We start from the raw sequence: 27668 nt of genomic DNA, 5'->3' as shown, positions 1-27668 counted from the left end.
GTTAAACGTCCGTTTTAGCTTTCCTGTAGCTTAGTGGTAAGAGCATTGTGTTATCAACGCAAGGGTGTGGGTTTGATCCCAGGGGAGTGCAGATACCTAAGTATAAATGTATGCAACATAATGCAATCTAAGTTGCTTTGGATAAAAGCGTCTGCTAAATGTAAATGTAATATATTTGCTCAGCGCTAGGTCTATTGCTCTTAACTATTGTGTTTATCAGAATAAGATTGTGAATTTGCCACTCCATGATTTATTTTGCCTCAGGCTCAGAGGAAGACCTCATGCAAGTGCTCCAATTTGAACACCTCATATATATAACTCAAGTAGGCCCAAACATCAGGTTATAAAGCAACCCATGGTAAATAAAATCACATCCTGCTCCTCCAACCTATCCTCCAACCCATATGACCATACTGTAGGAGTGTTTTTTAATGATCACCTCTACAATTGCAAAGAAACTTTGTGTCAAATAAACGTGATGCTGTTTTCTTTTCCTTGCATCCTTCCTTGCATCCTGAGGGTGTGTAGCTAAGATGCGAGGAAATGAAACAAGGATGCAAAACAAGAAATGAGAAGCACCCTAGGTTTGAATATGCTCTTGGCACAAACGGGTTGGTTTTTATATTGTAACACTAACAGTTCAATTTCTCATCTTTTAAATAAAATGCAATAGGTGGGCCAGATTACAGTTTTTAAATTAAGGTGAATTTAATTCTATTTTATAGGACCAGTGAGTGAAATTTAGCGGCATCTAGTGGTGAGGTTGCGAATTGCAACCAACGGCTCACTCCAACCCTCTAGATAGAAATTCTCCTTCTAAGATAATTAAAACATAACGCTTCATTATGTAAGGTCTTTGCAAACCTCTGAAGACATATTGTATTGCATTTTTGTCAACAGATCCTCCTTAATCAAGTACAGGGTTATTTTGCTCTTAATGTCCAATGTCAATTGTGCTGAAATCAAATCACTTGATAATCAATCCACTAAATACTGTACACGGTCTGTTAGGAAATAACTTGCATCACCTTCAGTTTCTCAAGCTTTAGGGATTCGTATTCATCAAAAAATCTCCTTCATGCCTGCAGCTAAATCTTGGTAGGTAACCCGCGTGACACTGTAACAGAGATGGCCTCCATGCCGCGCCCCACACTTGCCTCCGTCGGCCTGGTGTTTGTAATTACTGCGTATGTCACAGAGAGAAGTGGACAAGGCCACGCTGGAGATGACTAAGGACAGATGGCTGAAGGATCAGCCCCACGCAGGAGACGTGACAAACCACAATGCTGCTCACCACAGAAAGCTGACAGTGAAGGAGCCTCCTGCCAGGAGCCTGGAAGCTCTTTCCAGCGCTGTCCAACAAGCTGCCACCTCTAACATGTTCATATACGGCCAAGACCACAGGTACCGGAGGGACTGTGTGTTGTATGTTAAAGGGATGGAGGGCAGGAAACAGGTGCAAACAGAGACAACTTGTGTTCACAGGGCAGGGATTCAAACAGACCTTTCTTTTTCTCTTACCAATGTTTAAACTCTACACTGTAGAACATTCTTTGCTGTCTTTTTAAGGTAGAATTGGTTGGACAAGTCATTTCAACTTATTACTTTAATTTTGTTAATGTCTAAATACAACTCATCACAATAAGTACAGCATTTTTTCACTCAAAAGTTTTCAGTTCAACACCATGTCTCAAAATTTCAAAGAGTAGGTTGAAATTACTTCTAAGCCAATTTGACTAGGCCACCTTAAAAACAAAGGGCAGAAAAATGGTGTTTTATTTTGTAAAGTAAATTCTATTTTAGAAGCGAAATGCTTTTAAAAGTTGTGCTTTTTATTTGATCAGATTTAAAAAATATATATATTTTTTTATATTTTAAAATTCTTGAATTCTTTTGCCATGATAATGCCGAATCTCACATTGTGACAGCCTTACTTTAAAATGAGGCTACATAGTTAAATGTGATCTTTAAACTGAAAATGTTGCAGTTAATATAAAGTCTTGTGTGAATGATTTTAATTTTTTGAAGAGGAATTAGAAAATCCTTAGTGTAACAATTATTTTTTTCTTTGCCTCAGTAGAACAGAAGATATTTCAAATAAATGTAATTATATTTAAAATGAAATCATTTGTCATGTTTAATAATCACAGAATCATTTTATGTCCAAATTTTGCAGCCTAATTTGAAATTATGATATGTTTTACAGGTATCTAAAATTACCTCTGGCATGAACCTTTTTGAAAGCCATGACCAAACTCAATATCCTTAATATTTAGTTCTACAGTATTTGATATCAAACATTTTATCTTCTTTTAAAAGCATCAATCACATAGCGGATTTAAGTTGCACTTTAAAAACTGAGTTTCAGCGATGACTCTTTAGAGTGACTCCTAACAAGAGAAAGTCGATGCAGTATTAACATGCCGGAAGCACCGTTGTCTCAGGTCTTGCGTATTAAGCATATGGTACTTAGTTGATGCAAAACACTGAATTATTTATGGGTAAAAAAATAAATTCAAGTCATGAAAGACAAACCCCAAGAGTGCAGGCCAGGCTAGAGATTAAGGCAGAGCTGGCAGGGAAAGTTGGAGACAGTAACAAGCTGTGAATCCGAACACCCTCATGAGAAAATTTACAGAGCCAAATTACTTCCAACCAACAGGTGAACAACCCATGTGACCGTATAGGTTGCTTATTTCCTAAATTATTTTTCAGGCATTGCTAGCGATACCTAAACATCCAACATATTTGGGAACTCAACTTAAAACTATCAACCAGTCAAGTTTGATGCAGTGTTTCTCACCTCTCATTGAAATATATTGAGGTTGACATTTGATTCTTTAGTGTGCAGGATACAGTGCGTCTGCTGTCTTTCAGCTTATATTCACGGTGAAGGTGGCACAGTAGATAATACACTCGCTACACAAGGCTTTTCAATGCATTCACATCTATATATTTCCAACAACCCCCTGCTGGTAACAGCAAGCTAAGTAATCAATCTGTTTTCATGAGTGTTCTCAGGTTTCTCAGAGAAATGAGTACTGAGGTTTGCACACCTATCAGTAAGGAAACATTGACTGTGATGTTATTGACCCTGCTGTGCAAGGTTAACACTTCAGCGCCCTGCTCAATAGAAAACCTTGTATTTTCTGTAAAAATCTCTTCCTGAAAGATGGCATTATAACAGCAGATGTGGCATACCAAAGCTGTCCTGTGGAAGTTTGCATACAAATCCGATGATACATACCTCATGAATGCAGAAGCTGAGCATTCCCCAAGAAGATTTCACACTTACTTGGGCATCAGTTTTTAGAATGACTAAATCCAAATAAATCCTGTTATGTACTTTGGGACCTCTAGAGGTTTCTCACCTTAGAAAGGTTGTGCATGACTGCGCAAAACCATCGACTGATCTTTGATTTGAATCATAAAAAGCAAACAAGATTTCTGCTGTCAAGTCAATCCATCGATAAAGATCTCTCCTATTAGATAAAATACGCATGACTGATTTTATGTTCATACTTCCATTCAAAGTGACCTACAACGCATTTAATGTAGACTTGTTACCAGTACATTCCCTGAGAATCAAACCCACAGCTTTGGTGTGGCAAGCACCCTTCACTACCAGTTGAGCCACAGAAATATTCTGATCAAAGGCAGTTAACAGATGCTTTAGGGGGGGATTTCTCTTTAGGAGATCTCATTCCATCTGTTCTTCACTGGCATTGCCATCATGCGTGTGCTTACATGCTACACACTAAAGCACTCCATAGGAACCATTTTGCCCGGAGCAATGGGGGAACGAAAAACAATTGGCCGAGTAAAGCTTTTAATTTTCCCTTCATTAATGGCTTGATGACTTTATTCTGCATGGAGAATTACTGAATTCAAATGATGTCAATGTTTCAATGTATCAGGCTGAGAAAACGTAAAAGTTTCAGACATCAAGCTTCAGGAGAGTTTTAAAGGTCCAGTGCATATCTTTTTGAAGGATCGATTGAAAGAAATGCAATAATATGTACATATGTCGCTTAATGCCATTAAGGGACCTTTAAGATTGCAAAATTGTTGTGCTAAGTGGTCTAGCCATTGAGAGAGAGCGTCACGATTTTTTTAGCGTCACGTGATTCATGGAACCTTCAGATAGTTCCAGTAATTTTTGTTTTATATGTTTTATATTCATTTAAAGTCTTTAAATGTGTTAATAGTTTACCTTCATTGGTCTGTTAATTGGTCCGTTGCTCCATGCGTTACTAGTAACTTCTGGAAACAATTGAAAGGCACCATGAACCAACACTGCTTTGAAAAAACTGTTCCATTGACGCGGCTCTCTCTCTCAATGGCTCTTATCAAACCTGACTTAATTCTTTTAAGTTCACTACAAAAATGATAATAAATACATATTAAAAGAAAATAAATAAAATATCATTTAAAACATAAATGATTAAATAAGCTTAGAAAACTATGCAACTTAAAACATGTAGATTTTGTTTACTCAACTTAGAATATAAAGTCCACACAACCTTTATATTAATTTAATATTTATTATTATTTACATACTATACTTAGGAAACCAAAACATTGCTTAAGTGACATTCACAGTAGGAGCAACACAACGTCATTCAATAAGAGCTCAACACTTAACACACAAATCTCAATAATGGTGACAAAGAACAAACAAAGATAAATACCTAACTAAATAAAAGTACCTAATTTAAAAATATAAATACAAAAACAAAGTCAGCAAACACTTCACCATGTAATGCTAGAAACTTTAAAATCCTTTAATCTGTCTAATGAACATTGTTTAATCACAAACAGTCATGATTTGCACAAAGTATCTTTGCAAGCAACATGTTTATTCAGTATTATAAAAAATCTATTTATTGATCTGAAAACTAAAATGTACTTTTGTTGCAATAAAAGTGCCTTCGTTGGGAGATAATTCAGAAGTTGGATTTCTTACAGTGTGAATTTTTAAATTATTTTCCAGCCTATAAAAATTAAGAGATAAAGGCTTTAGAAAGTGACAAGACCTCTATAGGCTATGTGATCTGCTAATAGCACCATAACAAGACACCTAAAAATAGACTAAAATAACCTTAAAATAACCCCTTATTATCTATTATATAGACAGTATATATATATATATATATATATATATATATATATATATATATATATATATATATTTATATTAATATATTAGACTTTATAGAGCTGGTTTAAGAAATGACTTTAGTAATTTTGTAGTGCTTTTGAAAAACCCCTATAAAAACAACAGCTTTGTGTTAAAGTAAAATAAAGTAACCTTTGTCAGATGATTCCATTGGTTCTGCCTGAGAAGGAAGAACGCAGGGAAGAGAAAGCACTAAACTGGAACCTCAGGAGTACAGAATCAAGCGTCAGTGTGTGTCTTGGCCAAGAGTTTGTTGAAATGCAGCAAAGCCATCATGCAGATTATAGGAGCTCTGCAGCCATGGCACATCTCTTTTCTGCTTCCACCGTATCTTAAGGGGTGGGGGGGTTCTCTGAGGCAGTTTCACCAAACCCTCTCGTTCCCCACTTCTTCTCTTATACAGCAGGGTTTTGTTTGCGCACATCTGCTCCGGGGAGATTAAAATTACATCAAAATATCACAAGAGACCATCTCAAACACACTCAGATGTTCAAATTCAAAAGAAGACATTGTTGCCGCAGGGCTAACGGCAGGTTTGGGAAAAGGTGAGGAACAGAAAAAGACTCTGTATCTCTTGAAAGTGCGCCTGTTTTAGTCACAGCAGGTCAAAACATATGTGCTATAGCACCTAGCTAGTTTATATAATGGTTTGATTGATGGTATATCTGACCGAATATGATGCATGTTCATAACCAATATCTGACTACAAAAATGCTGTGCAATATACATGTATCTGTAAATGTACCATCTATTTCAGACCTCCCCACCCCAAACTGTGGTTTGTTGCTTTATATGTCGTGGTCCCACAGACAGTCTCTTGTGTTTATGGAGATGGCTCTTGCTGAGAATAACTGGCAAAATGGACCACGCTTCATGCCAGAGTCAAACATCTGACTATTGGATTCTAAGGCTTAAGCACATACATGTAACATTATATGCATTCCTATAAATCCCCTTTAAAATTGACTTCTGCAATGTATAGGAGACGTATATTGAGATGCTTGTGTGTTTAAATGTCTTTTTATTAAGTTTTATTGTTAGGAAGAATGTGCTTCCTTCCAGCTCACAATAACAGCTGCAAGGTAACACTATTAATCATAAAGAAGTGATTATGATCAATAGCTCTATACGTGCAGGTCATAATATAAAAGCAATGTATTTTGGGTATAAAATATATTATATAAAAGTATATACATATATATGGTCCAGCACTTAAAGGTGCTGTGTGTAATGTTTTGGAGGATCAATTGATAGAAATGCATACAATATGCATATCTATGTCTTTTGAAGTGATAAAGTCCTTACATATTGAGGTGTTATGTTTTATTACCTTAGAATGAGGGGTGGAGTGAGCTGTTGGTTGCAATTTGCAACCTCACCGCCATACGCCGCTAAATTTCATACACTGGACCTTTAATCTAAGCTACAGATGTGTGACAAATCGCTGACAAAACTGACACATTCAGTTACAACAAACACTATTGTGGTTTTGCACTGGTTAAACTCTTATCTATTTAGTCATAATGAGAAAACGATAAAAAAAAATGTGCAGCCAATTTGTGTATGTGTGCAATGGACCTTATTCTGCAGAATTGATTAAAGGTAAAATAAATATGTTAATTAAGTTAATTAAGACTGATGGGATTGTTTTCCCCCTCACCAGCCATCCTGCCAAGAAAGAAACTACCGAACATTTCCACTGCAATTGGCCAGATATAAAAATGAAAACCTCATTTAACACGCAGTCCATTAAACTTTTGTGACAACATGCCCCGATCATGAAATAAATTATATTTACAGAAAAAAGTGAAACCAAAAACTTAATAAATGGTTGATTTGGCCAACATATAATTATTGTTTACCATTTACCTAATAAAATTCATTTGTATTTTGTGACATCATTTTAGCCTGCTGAACCTAAACTGTTTACGTATTACACATTTCAAATACATTTGCATTGAACTTATGTGAACAAAACTATTATAGCTGTAATGAACAGCATGTCACAAATACAATAAATTCAGATCAATAATAAATTGATATATTTCCCCAAACTCAAAAGAAGAGCAGTGATATGTGAAAGAATTTTTTTACTTCTGTTTATTATTATTTTTCATGGCTCCATATTTCATCACAATGCCTTATTGCTGCATATCTCTTCCCCCGGTGAGATCTGTGTGTGTGTGCATTGTATGTAGCTTTGTTGACACTTCCCTGAACTCATCCCAGGGAAAGGTGAACTCGTAAGCCCTTAAACCTATGCCTCCACAGAAATTCAGTGGAAGCGGGAAAAAAACTCGGGAATCCAGTCCCGAAATCTTATTTCCCCTTCCTCTCCACAGGTCAACCCTCGCTCGTCCGAACTTACTCACAGGCTCCTGAGAACCATGAGAAACATGCTAATTACCAAACGCTTCACTATCTTTGTTGCGGAGATGAACTTTGACCGTGCCGCTAACGGATGCACGATATGAGATACTCAACAGCTATAATGTTCCTCATAGCCCCTGCTCCTCTTCCGTTTCCATGGTTTCAGCTCATTCTATAGATAAATCACTCCATATATTGTTAATTAAGGTCAAGAATATATTTTCACCGCTCGCTGCTTTCAGGGCTAAAACCAGCTAACATCACTTAAAACTCACTGACACAACTGGAGCGTATGCGGTGTGGCAGTGTATCTGTCTTTGCGTGCTTGCAAACTGTGCTGTGAGGGTAATTTGCTATGAATGAACAGACTCACTATCACTTCTGCGTTTTGTCTCAGCTAGCTCAGTTACATCCGGCAAACGCAGCGTCCATAGGGAACAATGGCGTTTTTTACTGCGTTGCTTCAAGATGCACCTCGCATTACGGTTAACGGCGTGAGCCAAATTATCAAAATTCTACGTCACACATCGATAACCAAAACGGAGAATTTTGCTTCAAGCTATACGTTTCAAACTACAGCCACAAATATCGGTTATAAAAAACGGTTTGCTAAAATCTGTAAACACATCGTTATAGCTTGTTGACCAATCACCTCGGTGCAATGAGAGCGTAAGTGGCTTAGCCGGCTGAGATTTTAGCAGAAGTAAATCGTAGTTACTGGATTAAGTTTAGCTCACGCTCATATATCACAGACAATGAATACAATATGAAGATAAATGCAAAAATTGGGATTGCTGCTTTACTACTAGAAGCACAACTGTTTAGCGAAGTCCCCAGAAAACATTTGTAACAAATGCTAACAAATTAAAAGAGTTCTCTATCAGGCAAACAATGTCCAGAGAGATCTTGTCATTATCTAGGAGAAGCACGGGTTCAGATAACTGAGATAATTTAGCAGAAAGCCTGGATGGCCTAACACATACACAGAGGCTGGATGAGATTAAATCTGTAATCATCTCAGTGTTGGCTAGCACATAGCGGAGAGTCATTAGCCAGCAGGTGCACAGAGCATCGTACCATTACCTAACATTACTGTGTGTATCTCCGCTCACAATATCACATTCAACAACCGCTGGCGAAGTTAAAGCAAGCGGGCCACAGACTTGACGGCGGAGAGGAGCCGAAGCGTCAGTTTGTCATGCACAGACATGCATTTAATGCGATCTCACAATAATTGCGTGTGACAGCTGAACTGCTGCTCTGTGCTTGTGGCTCTTCTGTCATGACCATATTTCATTTCAGTTTATCTCAGGGTTGGCAGAGTTTCCACTTACTCTGCTGAAATGGGGATGTGTGTGTGTACGGTTCTACTGTATCTTTAAATGTAATGTTTACTGATATGTAGAAATGAATTGAAACACGTTTCTGCTAATATAACTCCCACACAGCCTTTATATTTGTTGATTTGTTGACAAGAAAATGTTATTGCTTTTTAATCGCTCAGGAGAATTTTAAACACAGGTCTAGAGATCTCAATTGTTTCATTTACAATAAATATAGCGTTGTCTTAAATGTTTCTCCATAAATACCTAAAATTTGAGAAAACCATTGTCTTTCAACAGAGCTGAAAAATGAACGTACTGTAGGCCCACATTTATTTATTTAGCAAATCTGACTACAATTTCTCACATAAAGCTCATGTATAATGCAACACCTAGAGGGCCAACTAGAACCAAAACTTCTCAACTTATTGTCACAAACGTTTAAAATTCAACTCATTTTAGTAGAAATCACTCAATTTGGCATCGCTTTCAATGGTCTCGCTCTTGAGCACTAAAGTTACTTTGTATTGCATTAGAACTTATCACGTTCACCGTATTCCCATAGCTCTGGCCTGTTGATAGTATACCGAGAATCTGAAAAATACTGAAAATAACTTTTTTAATATCTCACAGTTTGGATACCTTTCCTTCATTGTCCACAATTTAGCAACACTCTCTTAAAGGAATAGTTCACCCAAAAAAATAAAAATCCGTCATTTAATTATCCTGTTTTCAAATTAAACCTGTATGACTTTCTTTCTTCTGCAGAACACAAAATAGGATATTTTAAGGATTTTGTTAACCTAACAGCTACCGCAATGACTTGCGTTGGTTTTTTGTCCATACAATGAAAGTGAATACGTGCCGCCGCAGTTCAGCTGCCAACATTCTTCAAAATAACTTCTTTTGTGTTTTGAGGAAGAAAGAAAGTCAGACAGGTTTCATATGACAAGAGGGAATGTCATTTTTGGGTGACCTATCCCTTTGATTCAGATCTACACTACAGAGCAAAGCATACACCTAATACATCTTTCAACTCATAGTGATGAGGCATCTAGGCTAATATTATTTCATTTCATTCCCTTGTCTCATACTCTGGATTCATGCTACACCAGAGCCGGACAGATCCATCTTTAGTCCGGCTCGATGATCCACTCCAGTGCTATGTGCCAAATCCTGAATTACTGCTGTCTGTGCCAATCCGACAGAGAGGGTTGTGTTGATGATCACTGTCTGCATCATTTAAGTTTACTGTCTATGATGGAATTGAATTACAAACCGCTATCAGTCGGACAGGTGGGTTATTCTCTGGATGCTGCCTACTTGAAGTGAAAGTGACCTTTTTGTCAGGTATGGTGACCCATACACGAAAGATGACCTCTGCATTGTACCCATCCAGTGAGCAGTGAACACACACACAGCAAGTCGTGAACACACGTACACCAAGAGCAGTGGGCAGCTATCACTGAAGCGCCCGGGAGCAAGTAGGGGTAAGGTGCCTTGCTCAAGAGCGCCTCAGTCGGTTCCCACCATGCGAATCGAACCGGCAACCTTATGGTCACGAGTCAGACTCTTTAACCATTAGGCCACAACCGTCCACTATTTCAACCTTTACCTGTAAAACAGCAAAGAGACTTCATCTACAGTACATGCACCACTGCAACCAGTTGGCTATGATTTCAAAGTACTTTAACCATTAATGTCAATGCTTAATATATCATTTTGGCTAACAAAAATTATACTTAGTTAATCTATAATAAAAATTACTTCTTGTTCACGTGACATAGCCAGAACACAACCGCTCTCATCTTGAATTGTCCCTTAAGTGGATAGTTTACCCAAAAATGACAATTCTTTCATCATTCATTCAACCACATTTTTTCCTATTGCAGAACACTAAAAAATATTTTTTGAAGAATGTTGGTAAACAAACATCATTGACTTCCATTGTATGGACACAAAAGTACTGAGACATTTCTCAAAATATCTTCTTTCATGTTTCACATAAGAAAGAGTGAAATACAGGTTTTAAACAAAATGAGGGTGAATAAATGATGACAATTTTTATTTTAAGGTGAACATTCCGACAAAGTGAACAGGAACATGTGTGACAAAACAGTATGATTTCCTTCAAAGCTGCTTTTAAACTTTGTGTAATGTGAAAGCTCTCTACAATTAAACTTTGTAGACAATGGAGATGCCAAAGAGATCGAATTTTCTTTCCCACTTGGCAAACATGAAGGCGACAAACTTGTTTTAAAGAAAAAGGGGCCTCTGATTGGTTCTATTAGTGACTTGTTATGAAACCTAATTTGTAACCTACCAATATCTTAAACCCACACATATGTATGAGCTCACATACACTCAGCCCACATTCTGACCGCAGTTTAATTAAACTATGTGAGAAACATAAAATGTCACAGTAAAGTCTTACACAGAGGCCATAGATAATGAGTGGAAGTGCAGATAAAATATATAAGTAACCACGTACTGTTAAAACAGTGATGCTCAGAGAATGTCACAGTTTTGCATAAACTTAATCCTTAGAGATGACTAAACGGCCAAACTCAACATACGTGTGAGATGAGTGGGAGCAGGAAAATATTAAAGCAGCAGAAAGTAGAAGAAACTTAACTATGCTTGTCTTTATCATTACAGGTTCATATCTAGCTTAAAATAAACTGATATGTTTAAGATGATTTGTTCATCTGTCATTGAAAATGCTCCACGTGCTTTTTATTACCCATTTTTATTTATCTATTTATTACCCATAATTACCCATTGCTTTTTGTTTAGCAAAGAAACAGGTTGTCATCCAACCATCGCTTGTCCTTTCAACCTGTTCACACCTCATTGTCCTGCCTCTCCTCTTTTGGACCGCCCATAGACAGACAGTATTACACTTTCTTGCATATCCGCAGTACTCGGCAGTTGCAGGTACTTTGCCACTCCGAGTCAAAGTGTCATTGAATGGGTGATTAATAGTGATGACAATAAGTCTTATAAACTTCACATAAACTCACTCCTCTTCTAACTCTAAAATCTTTCCTGCTTTTAAATACTTTCTTTAGTAACTCTCTCCCGGACACTCTGAACTTCGCTCACAACACTATCAATATGCAGCTCTCGTCTAATCCCTGATCTGCCTTTACCACGAGGCAGAGTTGCTGCGCTTTTATCCCCCCAAAACCAACCTCACCGTCCCACCTCCAACCTCCTTCGTTGCAAATCTGCCCATATTCAGCCTTCCTCCTCCTGTCTCGCTCACCCGTGGGAACTGTTTTAAAGATCAAATCGATACCGGGCATAAACATGCATCAGCTGAAGTCTGCGCGTTGCTCTCCTTCACTTTGGAGAAAGTTGGCGAGCGTTATGTCTCACTTATGAGTGAGAGGCAGAAAAGGACAGATTTTCCTCTGAAGGTGTGAATAATGTGCCGGTCTGTACATAAAAAAGGGCACGTTTGAATGTGCACCGTACCTGTTTATCATATAGTGTCCAAACCGTATGACAGAGTATGACATACTAAACACATTTTGCTGTAAATATCCAGAAAGAATTATTCACAGGCCTGGTTTCCAAATACACACCATCCTCCGGACAGCCTTGTCTCTGGACTGTTATGAGGACTGCTCCATTCACAGAGCAGATGTATTGCCACAGGCCCCCTCCTTCTATAGATTAGATTAAATTGTCTCCTCAAATGAAATTAAGGACAGAAATCAATTATTGCACATCTCCACGCCTGTATCACAGCAATAAGCACTTATTAAATAGCCGCTCGCCTTTGCCTGTTTAATCTTTGATTACGCTTTCAATTTGGGTTGCTGTTATTTCCATCTGCCACCATTATGTTTCCTCACTGGCATCACTGATATAACCGCACAATTCTGATTACCCTCATCATGTTCCTCCGCTTTGATCGTTGTTACGACGAAACACATTCCATCTCTTCTGAGTATCTCAGTGCAAATGATCGACATTTGATTGTCTAGAGGTTTACTGTTTTGAGAATTTAGTTTTGATTGGTTAACTATACAGATGAAAAAGATAAAATTAACAAAAGTTTTTCTTAAGAAATGTTCAACGTTTAAGAAAATAGAGCATCACACAAGTATAATGAGAAAGGTTCAGAAAGAGGATATTGTTGAGATCATTTTCAGAGTGTTGTTTTTTCATCCGAGGAATTGTAAAACCTTGACAGTTCATTAAAATTCATTTTTTTCAAATTCGTTTCCATTTATTATTATTTTTTGTCTCATCGAACTTCTGTTAAATCTGATAAAGATGTTTTTGTAGAATCGAGTAACTTATGCAGAAGGCTTTAGACACTAAAGGTACTTAGAATACACATGACAATGCAGAATCCAAATTCTTTATAATTTTATTCTTTCAACGTTTATAATTCATGAATTCTTTAAAATATGAAGAAAGTCGATCTCTTATATGAAAACACTTGGCAGATTGCTACTGGCTTTTACATTTTATATTCCATTCCATTCCATTTTCTACCGCTTATCCGAACTACCTCGGGTCACGGGATATTTTATATTAATAGTAATTATTTATTTTATATTAACAATATATGTTTTTTTTAAATAGTGATTATTGTTTACAGTAATTATGGTAAAGTTATTATAGACCAATTACTTTTTCTACAGAATTCCCATTGTGATAAACTGTTCAAATGTATATTCTAGAGGCCTTTCAATGATACTATATAAACATACTTATTTTCAGTTAAGGACAAAATGTGTTATCCTTAAAGGGAGGTTACAGTAATCTGTTAATTCTGTCAATTAAGAAACCGACATTTGCATAAGTGAATGAGACCCAGTGCTGTTTTAGCTAATTTGATGTGTGATATAGGCTAATCATACACATGTTAATTAAAACCAGAGTAAATAAAACCTGTTTTATATTAGAGGTGAATCACACATACACATACTGTCTGGTCAAACAGCAGGCGCTGCTTTTACAGCCAGGCGGCGGACAGAAAAAGCCGAGCATCTTGGTGTTGCTGAGAGTAAATGAGATTCATTGTGTGGTTCTCATCCACAGGCAGAGCCAGGACATTCTTTTAAGAGTATAGAGGGGTGAGAGAGTGTGTTTAAAGGTCAGGCCTGCAGACAGACGATGAGATGAACCCTCTGCTTCATTCTCGCACACATATTACATCCAACAGAAGAGGCAAAAGACTCCAAAACAAGCCATCGCTGAAAATGTGTCTACATGAGTGAAGGAGACTCTTGCAGCCGCAGTGCTTGCAAGTGTAGATGAACAAATTCCACATCACCCAGTGTTGTAAAATGTCAATAGAATGAAACTTAAAGAGATTTTTAGGTTAAAATACTCGATCGTCTTAAAGTTTATGAGAAGATATGTGTTTTTCATTGTAGACAGGGAAAATTTGGCTGATCTCAAGGGAATTTGAAACTGTTATTTGCTAATAACATTTCATGATGGGTTGTATAGGCCCACAGTGTGTATATACAGTAACTGTGCATTTGACATAAAAATAAAAACAACGTTTTCAGGTGGCCTAATCGAAAGTATTTGTGCGATGTGAACCGTAAAACCTCGTAAATGGAGTTGGGTATTGTTTGAATTTAATCAATACCTATTCCAATTCTGCTTAAGTTTTGATTCCAAAGTTGTTAAAAATAATGTAAAAAATGTAAGCATCAACCTGGATGTTCATTTAGCTTGCTTAAAGAATGGTTTGCAAAATATATACATAGTAAGTGTAGCGACTATGGTAAGTTTGTGGTTACTGTGCTTTACTACATACAGTATATATGGTTACGATAATACACAGATTTAATGAAGAGCCCTTAATTTAACTAAAGGTTTTTAAAGATTTCAGCATGTCAGAGGAATTGAATTATACATTTTATTTTAACTATAGGATTTCATAAATGAATCCATTCCCAGTTCTATTAGTAAAATAGTTATGAATTTATGTGAATTGTTTCCACTGGAAAACATATTACGAATTACATATCTTGTGTTGAAACGATCTTCATTTTTTTCAATTCTCTTTGGTGCAGTTTGTGGCACAGAGAACGTTTCAATACAGCACTTAGTATTGAGCACACAACACTGCGTAATGTTTTATTGGAAATATAATAAAAAAACACTGTATTAATATTTACAGAAGGTCTTGTTGCATCTCTGGATCTATGTGGTTGTGTGAAAGACGACTGTATGACTCATTGTCACATGTAGCGATTTTTAAGAGCATATAATAATTACACTGCTTGCTTTGTTCAAGCAACATAAATTCAAGCACTAAAGGCAGTCATGTAGTGTTGCAGTTGAAAGAGCTGAGGTAAAATCTTCAAAATAATTCAAATGAACATAAAGTAACAAACACAACATTACATAAGGTCGTAAGAACGTCTATTTTAACAATAAGACTTTTTTATCAACAAACAACTTTAATAAGACGTCTGGTCTGCAAAAAAACAACAACGGTAAAGTCTAAAAGATGTGGAAAGCTTCAGAAGAGTGTAGAAAAGTTACTTATATCTCAACTTTCCCATTATCTCTGCTCAGAAAGTGTGCAGTAGGAGTTATATTAAACGTCAACATTTGATCTTTATCCCAGTTTCCGTCTGTTCTGTGTCCAACGCATCTCCTCCAGAAGCTAATTACCATGTCTGTTTGCCCAAAGGTGATCTTATTAATTGTGCATGTCACAGCACCATTTATCAGTAGAGTTATTATGGCCTTCTCAAGCGTGGAATATCTGTTCTTTCATTCCAGAAGTCTTTCATGACTGCACTATTTTAATAGCACTTACATTTGAATCCGCTCAGAACAACCTTTTTATAGCCCGCAGGAACAAACATGTCACTACGACATCTGCCATGTCGAGCTGTAATGGCTGTAGTTAGGACTAGACAAACCGAATTACACCACGATCTCCATTAATCAGCAACATTGAGCCAATAAGCAGAACCCTCACGAAATCTACATTCGACACATCTGTACAGGAGCACGTGCAATTACAAAAGGTAAAGAAGTAATTCACCTGACCTGAAGGCTTTACAGTGGCCTGCCAGATGCTCCTCTGGGCTACAGTGGATGGCGGTTGAATAATTTCACAGAAAAAACAGTAACAGGTTCGATTTGCAGTTAATAAAATACCAGCATTGACTATACGTGTCGGGTAAGATTGCACAAGCAAAGATTTACACATAAAATAAAGCCCATAGATAAGAGGGAAGTGGTTTTTTAGAGGGGAGTAGTATTAACAAAAAAAAATTCTGTCAAACTAAATTATTACAATTACTTTTAAAAATTGTTGTTAATGTGATTCATTCATTCTTAGAATGTCAACAAAAGTAAAGTTTTACATCATTGATGACACCACGTTTTACATCCACTTATGGCTTTTTATGTATGTTTTCATTATCATTATGAATATGATCTGGACGAAATCTCTGACAAAAACACAATTACTAGGTTTTTCTTCAAAATGTTGCTTGAAATGATTTGAAAATGTCCTTTTAAAATTAAAATTAAAACATATTCAAGGAAGTATAAAGAGAACAAATTAAGATATAATTCTTCTTTCTTTGTTCTGTGTTATATATTCAAAAAAAATTTTGGAGGCCACTCAAGTTTTGAAAAATATTATAAAAAATGCTGACTGTCAATTTTTTGAAACAAACATGGTAGTGGAAAAGTATATGCAATGGATTTGTTTTAGAAACATTTCTTTTTTTGAAATGTCACATTGCATCTTGTCTGGTGTGGACACAGTGTATGTCGCCTATCAAAAGCGACGGCCAAATACATAAAAGAGTTTATTTCCAAAATAAGATAACTCAGTTTTTAAAATATTTCAAAATGTTTTTTTTTTACTGTGCGTTCCAATTAATATCAATCAAACTGCAGTTGGTTTGTTTTGATTTAAGCCATGATTACCAATAAAATACAGCCAGCTAACACAATATAACACAATAAAACATAATAGCATCGTAAAAAACATGATGAATATTGGAAAAGTAACTTCGCATTTTAATTGATCGTGTTTTTATATTGTGACATGGAAAAGTCGCTCGCTATAAGGGAGCTTAACTTTAAAATGTAGCTAGGGTTTGGAAGTCTGACCCAAAGTCATTTTAACTGATTTATTTACACAAATTATAAAAATAACCAATTAAAATTATATTTAATTACAAGTTGATATACCTTGATCACACACACACAAAGCGTACCAGATGCAACCCTATAGTTTTGGATACGAGATCTGTATCTGTAGATCAAGTTCTTTGTTAAAAGGAAACCATGTTCAACTACAAAAAACATTTTATTTAACACTAGCTGTTAATCTGAACCCTGCTCCCGCATGACAGGTATATCTCACATCACACATATTTTTCCTCAATTTTCTCTGACTCATCTGTGCAGATCCGTTATTCAGCACCCTGTCCGCACACAGCCTGCTTTCCTTTACTGGATAACTGATATGCGGCGGTACGCAGCGTAGCTTCATGGCCACCATTCAGCTTTCCAGTCCATTCTGCTAGGATAAGGTGTGTAGAGAGCATCTTTAAGAGGAAGAAGAAAGAGTTCTGCCCGTCACGGCTCGCACGTTCAAATGCTGTGATACGCTAATGCTGCACTTCAGCGCCCGTCACACTACCTTAAACGCTCAGCTGACAGAGGATCTATCCACACATTTAGCCAGACCCTGGGGCGAGCGAGCCGCAAGATGTTTCAGGGCTTTTAGTCCCACAGGCCCAATTTGTATGGCACATTCGCAGAGATCCGGCTATATCCTGAACAAATGTCTTTTTTGTGAATTGCTAACTAAGGTGGGAAAGAAGTCGCTCTAATGGGAATATAACTGCAGAGGTGCTGTGAAGTCCTGACCTAGATGTGCGGTCACAGATGTAATTGGAGACTTTGTGTTTTATATAGCTGTTAAAACATAGCAACAGTGTTTTGATATGTGACATTAGAGAATTTTACCGATTTAAAAGAGGCCAGAGATGTAAACGGCACTCTGAGGTTGTCATGTTAAACTCAACGTAGGCAACACCACATTCTGCCTACAGTATACTTCTAACAAGTACACAACCTTCAAAAAATGAAGGGGTCACTTTGTTATTCCATTTTAGATATTAACACATTTTGGAATAATAATCTGACTTGAACATACCTGTCAACAAACAACAATGTGCAACATCACTTTGTATGTGTAAGCACAAGTTCAAAGTCTACTTTTGTTTTAAAGGGATACTTCAACCAAAAATGAAAATTCTGTCATCATTTACTCACCTTCGAGTTGTTCCAAATCTGTATAAATAAAGTTTTGATGAACACAGAGAAAGATATTTGGAAGAATGCGTATAACCAAACAGATTGTGCCCCCCACTGACTACCATTGTAGGAAAAAAAACAATGAGTCAAAAGTGCCCCAGAACTGTTTTCCTTTGTGTACACACAACTATGGTAGTCAATGGGGGGCAAAATCTGTCAGGTTTTTAGCATTCTTCAAAATATATCTTTCTCTCTGTTCACCTGAACAAAGAAATTTAAACAGATTTCGAACAACTCGGCGGTGAGTAAACGATGACAGAACTTTCGTTTTTGGGTGAAGTATCCCTTTAACTTTTCAATGCCATTTTTATTGAATAATACAGTAGGTAGACTTTGTTTTTTTATCAATAAATATATATAAACTGTACTATGTGTCCTTTGGTGTGACAAATTTTTGAAAAAAAAATGTTAATAATATATTATTTGATATTATTAATATTTCTATTTTTAATATAAAATTGCACAGAAAAAAAATGCCAAAAAAACAATGACCATTAATCTATTCAATGTCACACATGACACATTTTATATGTCAACTACCCATATGCACTATATCATGTTGTAATACTTCATTGTTTTCGAGTTAGAATCTAGTAACATAATGTATGAGGGCTTTGGTAATCTTTGGTAATAATTATTTTTTGCTAACAGAAAATCAAACACTGAATGGCCAGTAAATATTATTTTTAAAAAATTATTTTAGCATTGTAAATGTATAGAGGTTCCAATCGATTATGTACTCAAATTGCATACTTTTTCCATTATTTGGTTCATGTTATCATTTATAAAAAAAAAAGTTTGAATGTAAGTAATGAAATATATTAATACGTTGGCAAAATTATATTTTTCTCCACAAACTTTAATGTACATTCACTCCCAGATAATCAAACCAACAATCTTGGTAATGAAATATAAAGATGAAAATAAAGTTCATAACTTCTTTTCCTCAACATCTTTCCACTTTGTGACAGTGTTGTAGTCTTGACCAGCTAATTCGGGTCCGAGTCTGATGATGTGTCTGAGTCAAGCCTGTATCCACATAAGGTTGTGTCTGAGACAAAACTTAAAGAAATCTTTAAGAAAATTCAATAACATCAGCGCCAAGTTCATACACTACATCAACACAATCTCACGGCAAAAACATAACTATTTTATAAGTTGGCTAATTTAGGCTAATTCGTATGAATTTGTACGATCTCATTTGTACATTTTTGTACGATTTACATTCACACCAGTGATGTTAGGTTTAGGTGTGGTTACACCTTAAGATTAGGCTTAAATCTTGTTTAGTTCTAGCAATCGTACCTTTATTTACAATTCACTACTATGAACTCATACGAATAAGCCACCTGGTAAAATAGTTACGAATTCCCATGAGGTCAGGTTTAATGTACAATACTATTTAGGCTCATGTTTGTTCTTGAAGGTTTATTTTGTCTCAGACTAGACCTTATGTCGACTTAGACGTGACTTGACTTGGACACGAACTTGAACGAGCTGGTCTTTACTTCAACACTGCTTTGTGGTCTAGTGGTTTGTGCAATCGCTCCAGACATGTCGATCCCTGGTGCTTGTGTGACAAGCGCAGGTTTGATTCTGGCATTTAGTTCTGCTCAAATTCCCTCTTTCTCTCTACTAACCTGATCTCACAAGAATTTGTAGCGAGGTGGCACTTTTTGAATCGCACAAAAACATATTAAATATTGTAATACTGAAGCCCCTTCCCTAACCGTATCCCTAAACCTAACGCCACTGGCAAGAAAGCAAATCAAACTAAAACGTACAAACAAAATCGTGCGAATTCATACGAATTAGCCATCTTGAAAAAAAATGCGTACAAATTCCTGTGAGATTGTGTTGCTCTTCCCATTAATTTCCACAATCCTGTTAAATATGCACAATTCGACTCAGATTGAAGTTCAGCAAATCAAACGTTGTTACAGTATATAGAATGGTGTCACAGAAGATCCTCCCTGCATGACTGTGAGTCAACAGTTCAGCTTCAATTAATTTGTCACTTCTTATCAGGGTTGAGACATCTTTCCATGATCAACTGACTGCATCAACCGAACAATTCACTCCATCCACAAATGTTTCACTAAAAGCGCCGTCTGTTCTTCACTATGGGCATTCACACTGAGCTGCAACACATTGCTATTGGGTCTCCGATTAAAAGGGGATAAAGATCAAGCTGGTGCAGAGAAAACTGGCAACTTGCTTATGGGTGGGTTTCCGACAGAAAGCTGTATTTTTTGGGGACATGAATTATTAAAATGCATTTCGCAGTGACCTTTCTGGGTGAGTTTGGTGTGCCACACAGCCAGCGGTGAGACGCTTCTGGAATAGCACAGGGCATGCAAACGCCAAGCAGTTAACACATTTATGTACTGCATTCATCAAGTAACAAGCGCTAGCACTTAACTCTCTTATTTAACAGTCTGCTAAACTGCTAGACTGAATTGTAGAAACCGCTTTGACATATATACATTTGACAGACACTGTTATCCAAAACAACCTGCGCTGCATTCATGGTTTACATTTGATCAGTTTCTGCATTCTCTGGGAATCCAACCCATGATCTTGGTGTTGACACTGCCCATCTTAGCTACAGGAACGCTTTCATATGTATAATATATACACTGTGATGTATATGATAACACTAATGGGCTGTTTTGTTTAAAACCATCTTTGTTCCTTTACATTAAAACCTGAGCTGGATCCTATCCCAGCATCTTAAGACACATTCAGGAAACATCATCCAACACAGGGCACTTACAGACACACACGTACACTTCGACAACTTGACACTTAAGGACACTTAAGCCTGCTTGTCTTTTCATGTCTTTGGAATATGGGTGAAACCAGAGTATTATTGAACATTAACATCAATATTAATATATTGTATATGTTCATATTTATGCAGCAGTCAGACACTATTCTCCAAAGTAACTCACATAAAAAAACTTTACATTTTTTTAGTATTCGTGTCCCCTGGGAATCAAACCCATGAACGATTCCTTATACCAAGTGAGCCACAGGAACTCTACCAACATATAAATGAATTCATGTACTTAGTCAATGTAAATTTAACTTAAACAATGTATAGGATAATGCAACGTAACTCGCTTTGGATAAAAGCGTCTGCCAAATGCATCAATGTAATGTATGTCAATATGAATGAGTTGTAATATAATAATAACTCTTAGAGCATCGACTCTTTAGATATATGTCTCTCGGCTGTTTTAGATATATAGAAGGACAGGATTTCAAATCCAGCCAGCAGAAACATAATTCACGTGGGTTTAAGGTTTATTATGTCATTTTCGCACACAACCGTATTGCATTGTGAAAAATACACACGCGTATTTATTAGTCTTATTTAAAGATAGTTTTGAGACTGCACCATGGGGTGGTTTGACCCGTGCGGCACGGCAGCGCGCATCCGCCAACGGGATTCTGAGACACTTAAAGTGGGACAGGCTCGCTGCATTCCGACCACCAGCACTATGCGCCATGTGCTTCTCTCTCTTCTCTTACTTTCGTGCATTCTGTATTTTACTCCTTTAACTAGTTTGCGACTGTTATATTTCTCCATACTGTAAATGCATGCATAAGCTATATAGCATGCTGTTCAAACGTGATGCCCTCCGCTGAACTTGCACACTAAACATCTTATGCTACGACGAACCCAAGATGTAGAATCCTGCAAATACCCGAGTCGGATATGATACGAGCGCTTTTCTCCCATGCTTATATCGGACTACATAAACCAGTGATGCCCCATAAAAAGAGTCTCTAATAAACGACCTAAACAATTACGCATCCAAAACCATGCAAGTTCGGCTTGTTTTGCGTACTTACTTATCGCAAGGAACATCAAATCACACTGAACAAAACTCCGCTTAAGTGTTAGATAATGGTTATTTTGTTGGCGCACAGGATCACTGACTTAACCATACAGACCCGGGTGATAACAGAAACGAGCAGGATCTAAATTCCTCATTTTATAAAGGAAACACCTAACAATAAATGGAGAAAGCATCTGTGGGTCCGCAACTACACAAACAACTTCCCACGCACCTGATCACACATGTGAAAGAATGCGCGCTCTCATACATTGTCATGTATATTGAACTCAAGTCTGCGTTGTCATGCCACAATATAACTGTTACGAACACGGGCTACTCATGACAGATCATCCCTGACGCACTTAAGCGCAGGTCTTTAAATCACACTGGCATGCGTTCTCTCTGCCAACTCCCACCACGCCCAGAGGGCATCGCACCGTGGACACATCTCAGGGCTCTTACCTTTAATGACAATCCCACAGAAGCTGCAGAGCACGAAAAGCAAGCGCTGCTGGAGCATCATATTCTCGTGGCTATGCGTGCGTCCGCGTTCTCCGAACAGTGTGGTGCTGATGCTGGCGTATCCAGGTGGATCGTGCGCTTTCACGCGGGCTCGGGTCGCATGGATGGACTCCGCAGGATGGAGCAAAACTGAATGTCCTGTCCCGATCAGGAGGATATGTAGCTTGCTGTAGCCGGGCTGAGGAGAGATGCTGCCCGCACTGACACTACTGATAAAGTGCCACTTCAGCGCCTGACTGAGTCTCTGCCTTTCCAGAGCGCCGCAGTAGACGCGGGTCCCGCCCACTTCAGACTGACACATGGAGACGCCTTGGCAATGGTAAAGACGTTCAAAACACCAGCTCCCATTAATGCGCAATTGTTCACATTATTGTGGGCGAAATAAAAACTTTTGCTTACGCTTTAGTGTTCAAACTGTGTTACTGAATCAATTAGTTTAAATTGATTGCAAAAACTACAAAAAAACAGGAAATCGATGCAAAGTGTTGCCATATTTTGCCTTAAACGTCACTACCAAACTTCAATATAATGTTATCTGTGTCTCACATTCCAGAAAGTCATTTTGGCACGACAAAAGGAGCGAAGAGAATATTTCGGTGGAATACTGACGGATTAAATGCACTGTAAAAAATGTCTGTAAATTTAACGGTAAAATACCGTAGAAATGCTACAGAAAAAGGCCGTATTTCATATAACACGTGAAAACCGTATAATGTACAGGTGAAACCCTGTAATTAGCTATACGGAGAAAGACCGTAAATATAACAGATAAAAACATATGGAAATACGGTTTACTGTAGTAAAATTAACAGTAAACTGTATTATTTGCCAAAAAAAGAAAGGGAAAATACCTTTTTGTCTTAAAATTATTCTTATTAAAATACATAAACATATTTGATCCCCCCACGCAGGGTGCACTTAAACACCAACATGCAGGACACACCATAACCAGTTTTAAAATATGTTGGATAAAATCATCTTTTCTATGTAAAGTTGTAATATAATGACTTCTTTCAACTTTTAAAGTTAAATTGTCTGCCTAAAACCCTAAAAAGATTCACCTTGATATTTGTCACTTTTGAGAATTTAAATATAATTTTTAGGTAATAAACTGTGATTTTACATCTTTTAAGCATTTCAAAAAATAACCTTTAAGTATCATCCAATCAAGATATATTTTGCATCTTGGCTCCGTATACAGTGGATGTGATTGGCTGAATACTCTTTGGCGCGGAGCGCAGCGTAACGTGACGTTTACGTTCACTCATTTCATCAGTGACGGTTATGGCGAAGCACTATAGGAGCTGAACTTCAATTCAGTGGACATTTTGTTCTATGGGCACATTGGTAAGTTGGATTAAACAGCTTTAGCAGTATGCGATTTTAAACACGAGTCGAATGTACATTCTTTTCACGGCGCATAAAACGAATCTTACTCGCCATCGCATGTTGGCAGACTTGCAAACACTAAAACACCAGAGCTCCCGATCTCTAGAAATCCTCTGTAAAATATATGTTTGTTAAGTACTTCGCACATTGCTCAGTATATTTAGCAGTGCGTCGATTTAAATACGAGTAAGTGAGCAGCATCCACCCTGATCTCGCGATGTCCAGCCCATTATGTAGAACATAATGTATGTGTTTAAAACAGTAGAAGGGTGTGTTTTTGTTCACTGAGTTGAAATGTTTAGCTGTAAGTTCTGTGGGATATCAGCGCAAACCCTTAGGGAGCATGTTTTACATATCAAACTTCACCCTAATGAGCCACGGTGCGTGTTCAAGTGTGCCGCTACAGATTGCCACGAATCGTATCGTTCACACTGAGCATTTAAGGCAATTTTACCGTAAACATAATAAAGATTTGTGAAGTTCATCTTGCAGAGAATTTCAGTGATCTTTTTCTGAGAAATATTAGTACTTTCTTCTTGAAATCACATGGGCAGTATGGCTGTGTTAATTGGGAAGTTAAATTTATGCCCCTCAGTGAAACTGCCGAAAGTCTGCAATTGAAAAAAGGAAGACGAAGAGTCTGTCGCGAACAACTGACTGGAATGAAAATGAAGTCAATGTTCTCATGAGGTCTACATACTACTGTCAACGAAAAGATATCAACAAAGGAAAAGACATGAAAACCCTCAATGATGAGTAAATGAATATTTAAAAAATATACTATGTGAAATAGTTAATTCAAGGCAGTACTAAAGAAACAGCATTTTCTATGATATTCTTGCCAAATTTGTAAATACAGAATTATTTTACATGTTCATAACTATGTATATTGCATTTATCTGTACAGGACCCTCCTGCAAGCTGCCGTCCATTTCATGCTTGCTGTGGACTGCAATGAAGACATCACTTCTTTTATCTCTGCTATTTGCCTAATGTCTGGCAGTTATTACAACTTGAACATTCACTACCCTACTGAACTGGCATCGGTTCTCGAATTCCTGCAAAGGTATGTAAAGAGACTCAGGAGGGTAGATTCATTTCAGTGTGGCTTCATTTACAGAGTGACAAATGTTTTTTTTTTTTCAAGGTGTTTTTTCCTCATCAATCCGGAGAAGGGAACAAAGGTGGTGGAAAAGAAAAACAAAAAGCGACTCCCAGTCTACCCAAGAGTCTTCAACCTAATCTCTGACCTTTCTGACCATGAATGGCGAGAGACTTCGTAAAGGTGGTCTTCAGACTGTTTCCATGTTGATACTCTCTTAAGGGATCGTTCATCCCAAAATTTAAATTCTTCCATCATTTACTCATCCGCAGGTTGTCCCAAACCTGTATACATTTCTTTGTTCGGTTGAACAAAAGGAATCTTTATTTGTAAGAATTTCAGTAACCAAACAGATTTTATCCCTCATTTATTGCCATATCAGGGAAAATAAATACTATGGTAGTCAATGTTGGAGCAGATCTGTTTGGTTACGGATATTCTTACAAATATATTCCTTTGTGTTTAGCAGAACAAAGAAATATATACAGGTTTGACATGGCAAGAAGGGTGAGTAAATGACAGAATTTTTATTTTTGGGTGAACTGTCACTTTAACATTGGAATGTTCATTGTTAATGCAAGTTTAGTGGTATAATCTTCTCTGTAAGAACTTGTGTAGTGCTGCATTCTACTTTTTAGCACTGTAAATGTTCATGTTAACTTTGCTAAAACATGCATATCTTAAACTGAGCTTAGGTAAATGATTTTAATTAATTGGACTGACATTAAAACCACTAATTGCTAATTAAACCACACAAGAACAGAAAAGGCCATCATTTGTTGTCTTCGATGCCTGCCAGTCTTTATTAAAAATATATGGGACCACACTGCTGTCTTTGTCTTTTATAGATTTTGATGAGTTTTGATGATTTGATTTAGGTTTGCAAATGTAAGATATTTATCAATTTGTATAACAGTTATATATTAGTTTCTTAAACGTTAAATCTGAATGTTTAGCAAATAATGATAGGGTTTAACTGTAATTATAACAACAAACTTTAAATTAGACTGTGCTTAACTGTGAAATAGATGGTCATTAACCGTAATTAAAACAAAAAACCCTAGAATTTGACAATTATAAACTGTTTTAAGAACAGCATAAACAAGTAAATTGGACAGTTATGAACTGTAAAAAAAGATGGTCATGAACCGTAATTAATACAATGTACCCCCTGGAATTTGACCGGTATAAACAGTTTTTATAACGGCATATGCAAGTAAATCGGACAGTTATGAACTGTAAAAAAGACAGTTAAGAACCGTAAAAGTGAGTGAAGTCCTGTACTACTAATAACGGTGCAACCGTCTTTTTGACGGTTAAATTCTGGCAACCACAGCTGCCAGTTTTTTACCGTAAAATTTACGGTTTATTTTTTACAGTGTGGGATTAAATAACAGATTAACACAAACCAAGGCAAAACACTTTTACATATTTATGTGGGTGGTTGGAAGGTTTTGCATTGTTGGGGTTGTTGTTTGTTTTGTTTTGTATTGTAATGGTTCTGAAGTGGTAAAAGAAAATGTTGTTTATCTCGGCTGTTAGCATCTTTAATTGAGTCTGCAGGCATTCCATTAGCAACGAGACCTTCCCAGTCACACAGGGCACCATTTTAACCTCATTCCTGATATCACAAATGTCACTTTCTTTGGCAACATGCATCCGTTAAATGACATTTTAAGCATAAACAATTCTGCTTAAGAATCAAAAGGCAGAACTCTGTTGATGATGAATGCTATTTCCTACTTTAAAGCAAATAAGTTTACCTTATTTTGTATATTGAATGATATTTGGTATAATTATTTATGTTTATTTGGTATACTGGATGGATGTTAGAATGTGTCAGAGAGAAAAAATCGGCAAATATGAAAGTCGTGGAAGCTGTTATTTGACCGTTGGTTATTTTAGAATGTGTATAGCTGAAGTTCGTATGACCAGAGAACATCACATTTGAAGTTGATTAGAGGTGCTGTAGCCGAACCCGTATCATTTCTACGTTCTGTTAAACACAAAAGAAGATATTTGAAAGAATGTCAGTCACCAAACACATCTTATCCCTCATTGACTCCCATAGTATTTATTTTCCCTACGATTGCAGTAAATGAGAGATGAGATCGGATTGGTAACTGACATTCTTACAAATATCTTCCTTTATGTTCAGCTAAACAAAGAAAAGTAAACAGGTAAATCATGACAGAATTTAAATTTTTGGGCGAACCATGCATTAAAATGTATATTTTAGTGCCTATCCAAATGCATCAAACCCTTACATATATCTAGGAATACTAATGAGATCACATTGCAAATGAAAAGCATTAAAATAGTTACAGAATGTTACAGAAGGAAGGCGAGCAAGCAGAGCCAAGTGCACCAGAGCTAGACAGCCAACCAGGTGGCGGGATTCTAGTCTTCCTTCCTTCCACAAATTTTGAATTGAGTTGGTTAACATCCATGACTGAAAAAACAGGGCGGAAGCATGACTGTAGTCTGGGCTCACTGTCCAAACTCACTGCCCACCAAATATCTTCCAATTTAACACAGAAACTGACTTGCCCGTCCTGGTTCAAATGCAGGCCCTGTTGAAGTGTTCATATGAGGCTCCG

General features: G+C 37.0%; 2 protein-coding genes across 4 annotated transcripts in view; one reads left to right on the top strand and one right to left on the bottom strand.

Moving 5' to 3' along the window:
• The window catches only part of cadm2b (cell adhesion molecule 2b), a 171274-nt gene extending 148456 nt beyond the window's left edge, over positions 1-22818 (bottom strand). For both annotated transcript variants that reach the window (XM_056755942.1, XM_056755943.1), the window contains exon 1: positions 22518-22818. In XM_056755942.1, coding sequence (XP_056611920.1) covers positions 22518-22578 — 61 coding nt within the window. In that variant the 5' untranslated portion in view covers positions 22579-22818. The remainder of the gene's footprint in view (positions 1-22517) is intronic.
• Positions 22819-23204: 386 nt separating this feature from the next.
• LOC130428865 (uncharacterized) lies at positions 23205-25894 on the top strand. Of its 2 annotated transcripts, none has more exons than XR_008907506.1 (3): positions 23205-23924; positions 24562-25032; positions 25114-25894. XR_008907506.1 is itself a non-coding variant. In XM_056757150.1 (3 exons), exons 1-3 carry the CDS (start codon positions 24652-24654, stop codon positions 25247-25249), a joined length of 366 nt encoding a protein of 121 aa, XP_056613128.1. In that variant the 5' UTR covers positions 23205-24651; the 3' UTR covers positions 25250-25894. The 2 variants fall into 2 exon arrangements, 1 of the variants encoding a protein (XP_056613128.1); XM_056757150.1 differs by having other exon boundaries at positions 23205-24722; positions 24874-25032.
• Positions 25895-27668: the final 1774 nt, after the last annotated feature.

Source organism: Triplophysa dalaica, chromosome 9 (assembly GCF_015846415.1).
Source record: "Triplophysa dalaica isolate WHDGS20190420 chromosome 9, ASM1584641v1, whole genome shotgun sequence".
Taxonomy (NCBI): Eukaryota; Metazoa; Chordata; class Actinopteri; order Cypriniformes; family Nemacheilidae; genus Triplophysa; species Triplophysa dalaica.
The sequence above is the reverse complement of the archived record's forward strand: the minus strand, read 5'-3'. Positions and strand labels throughout refer to the sequence as shown.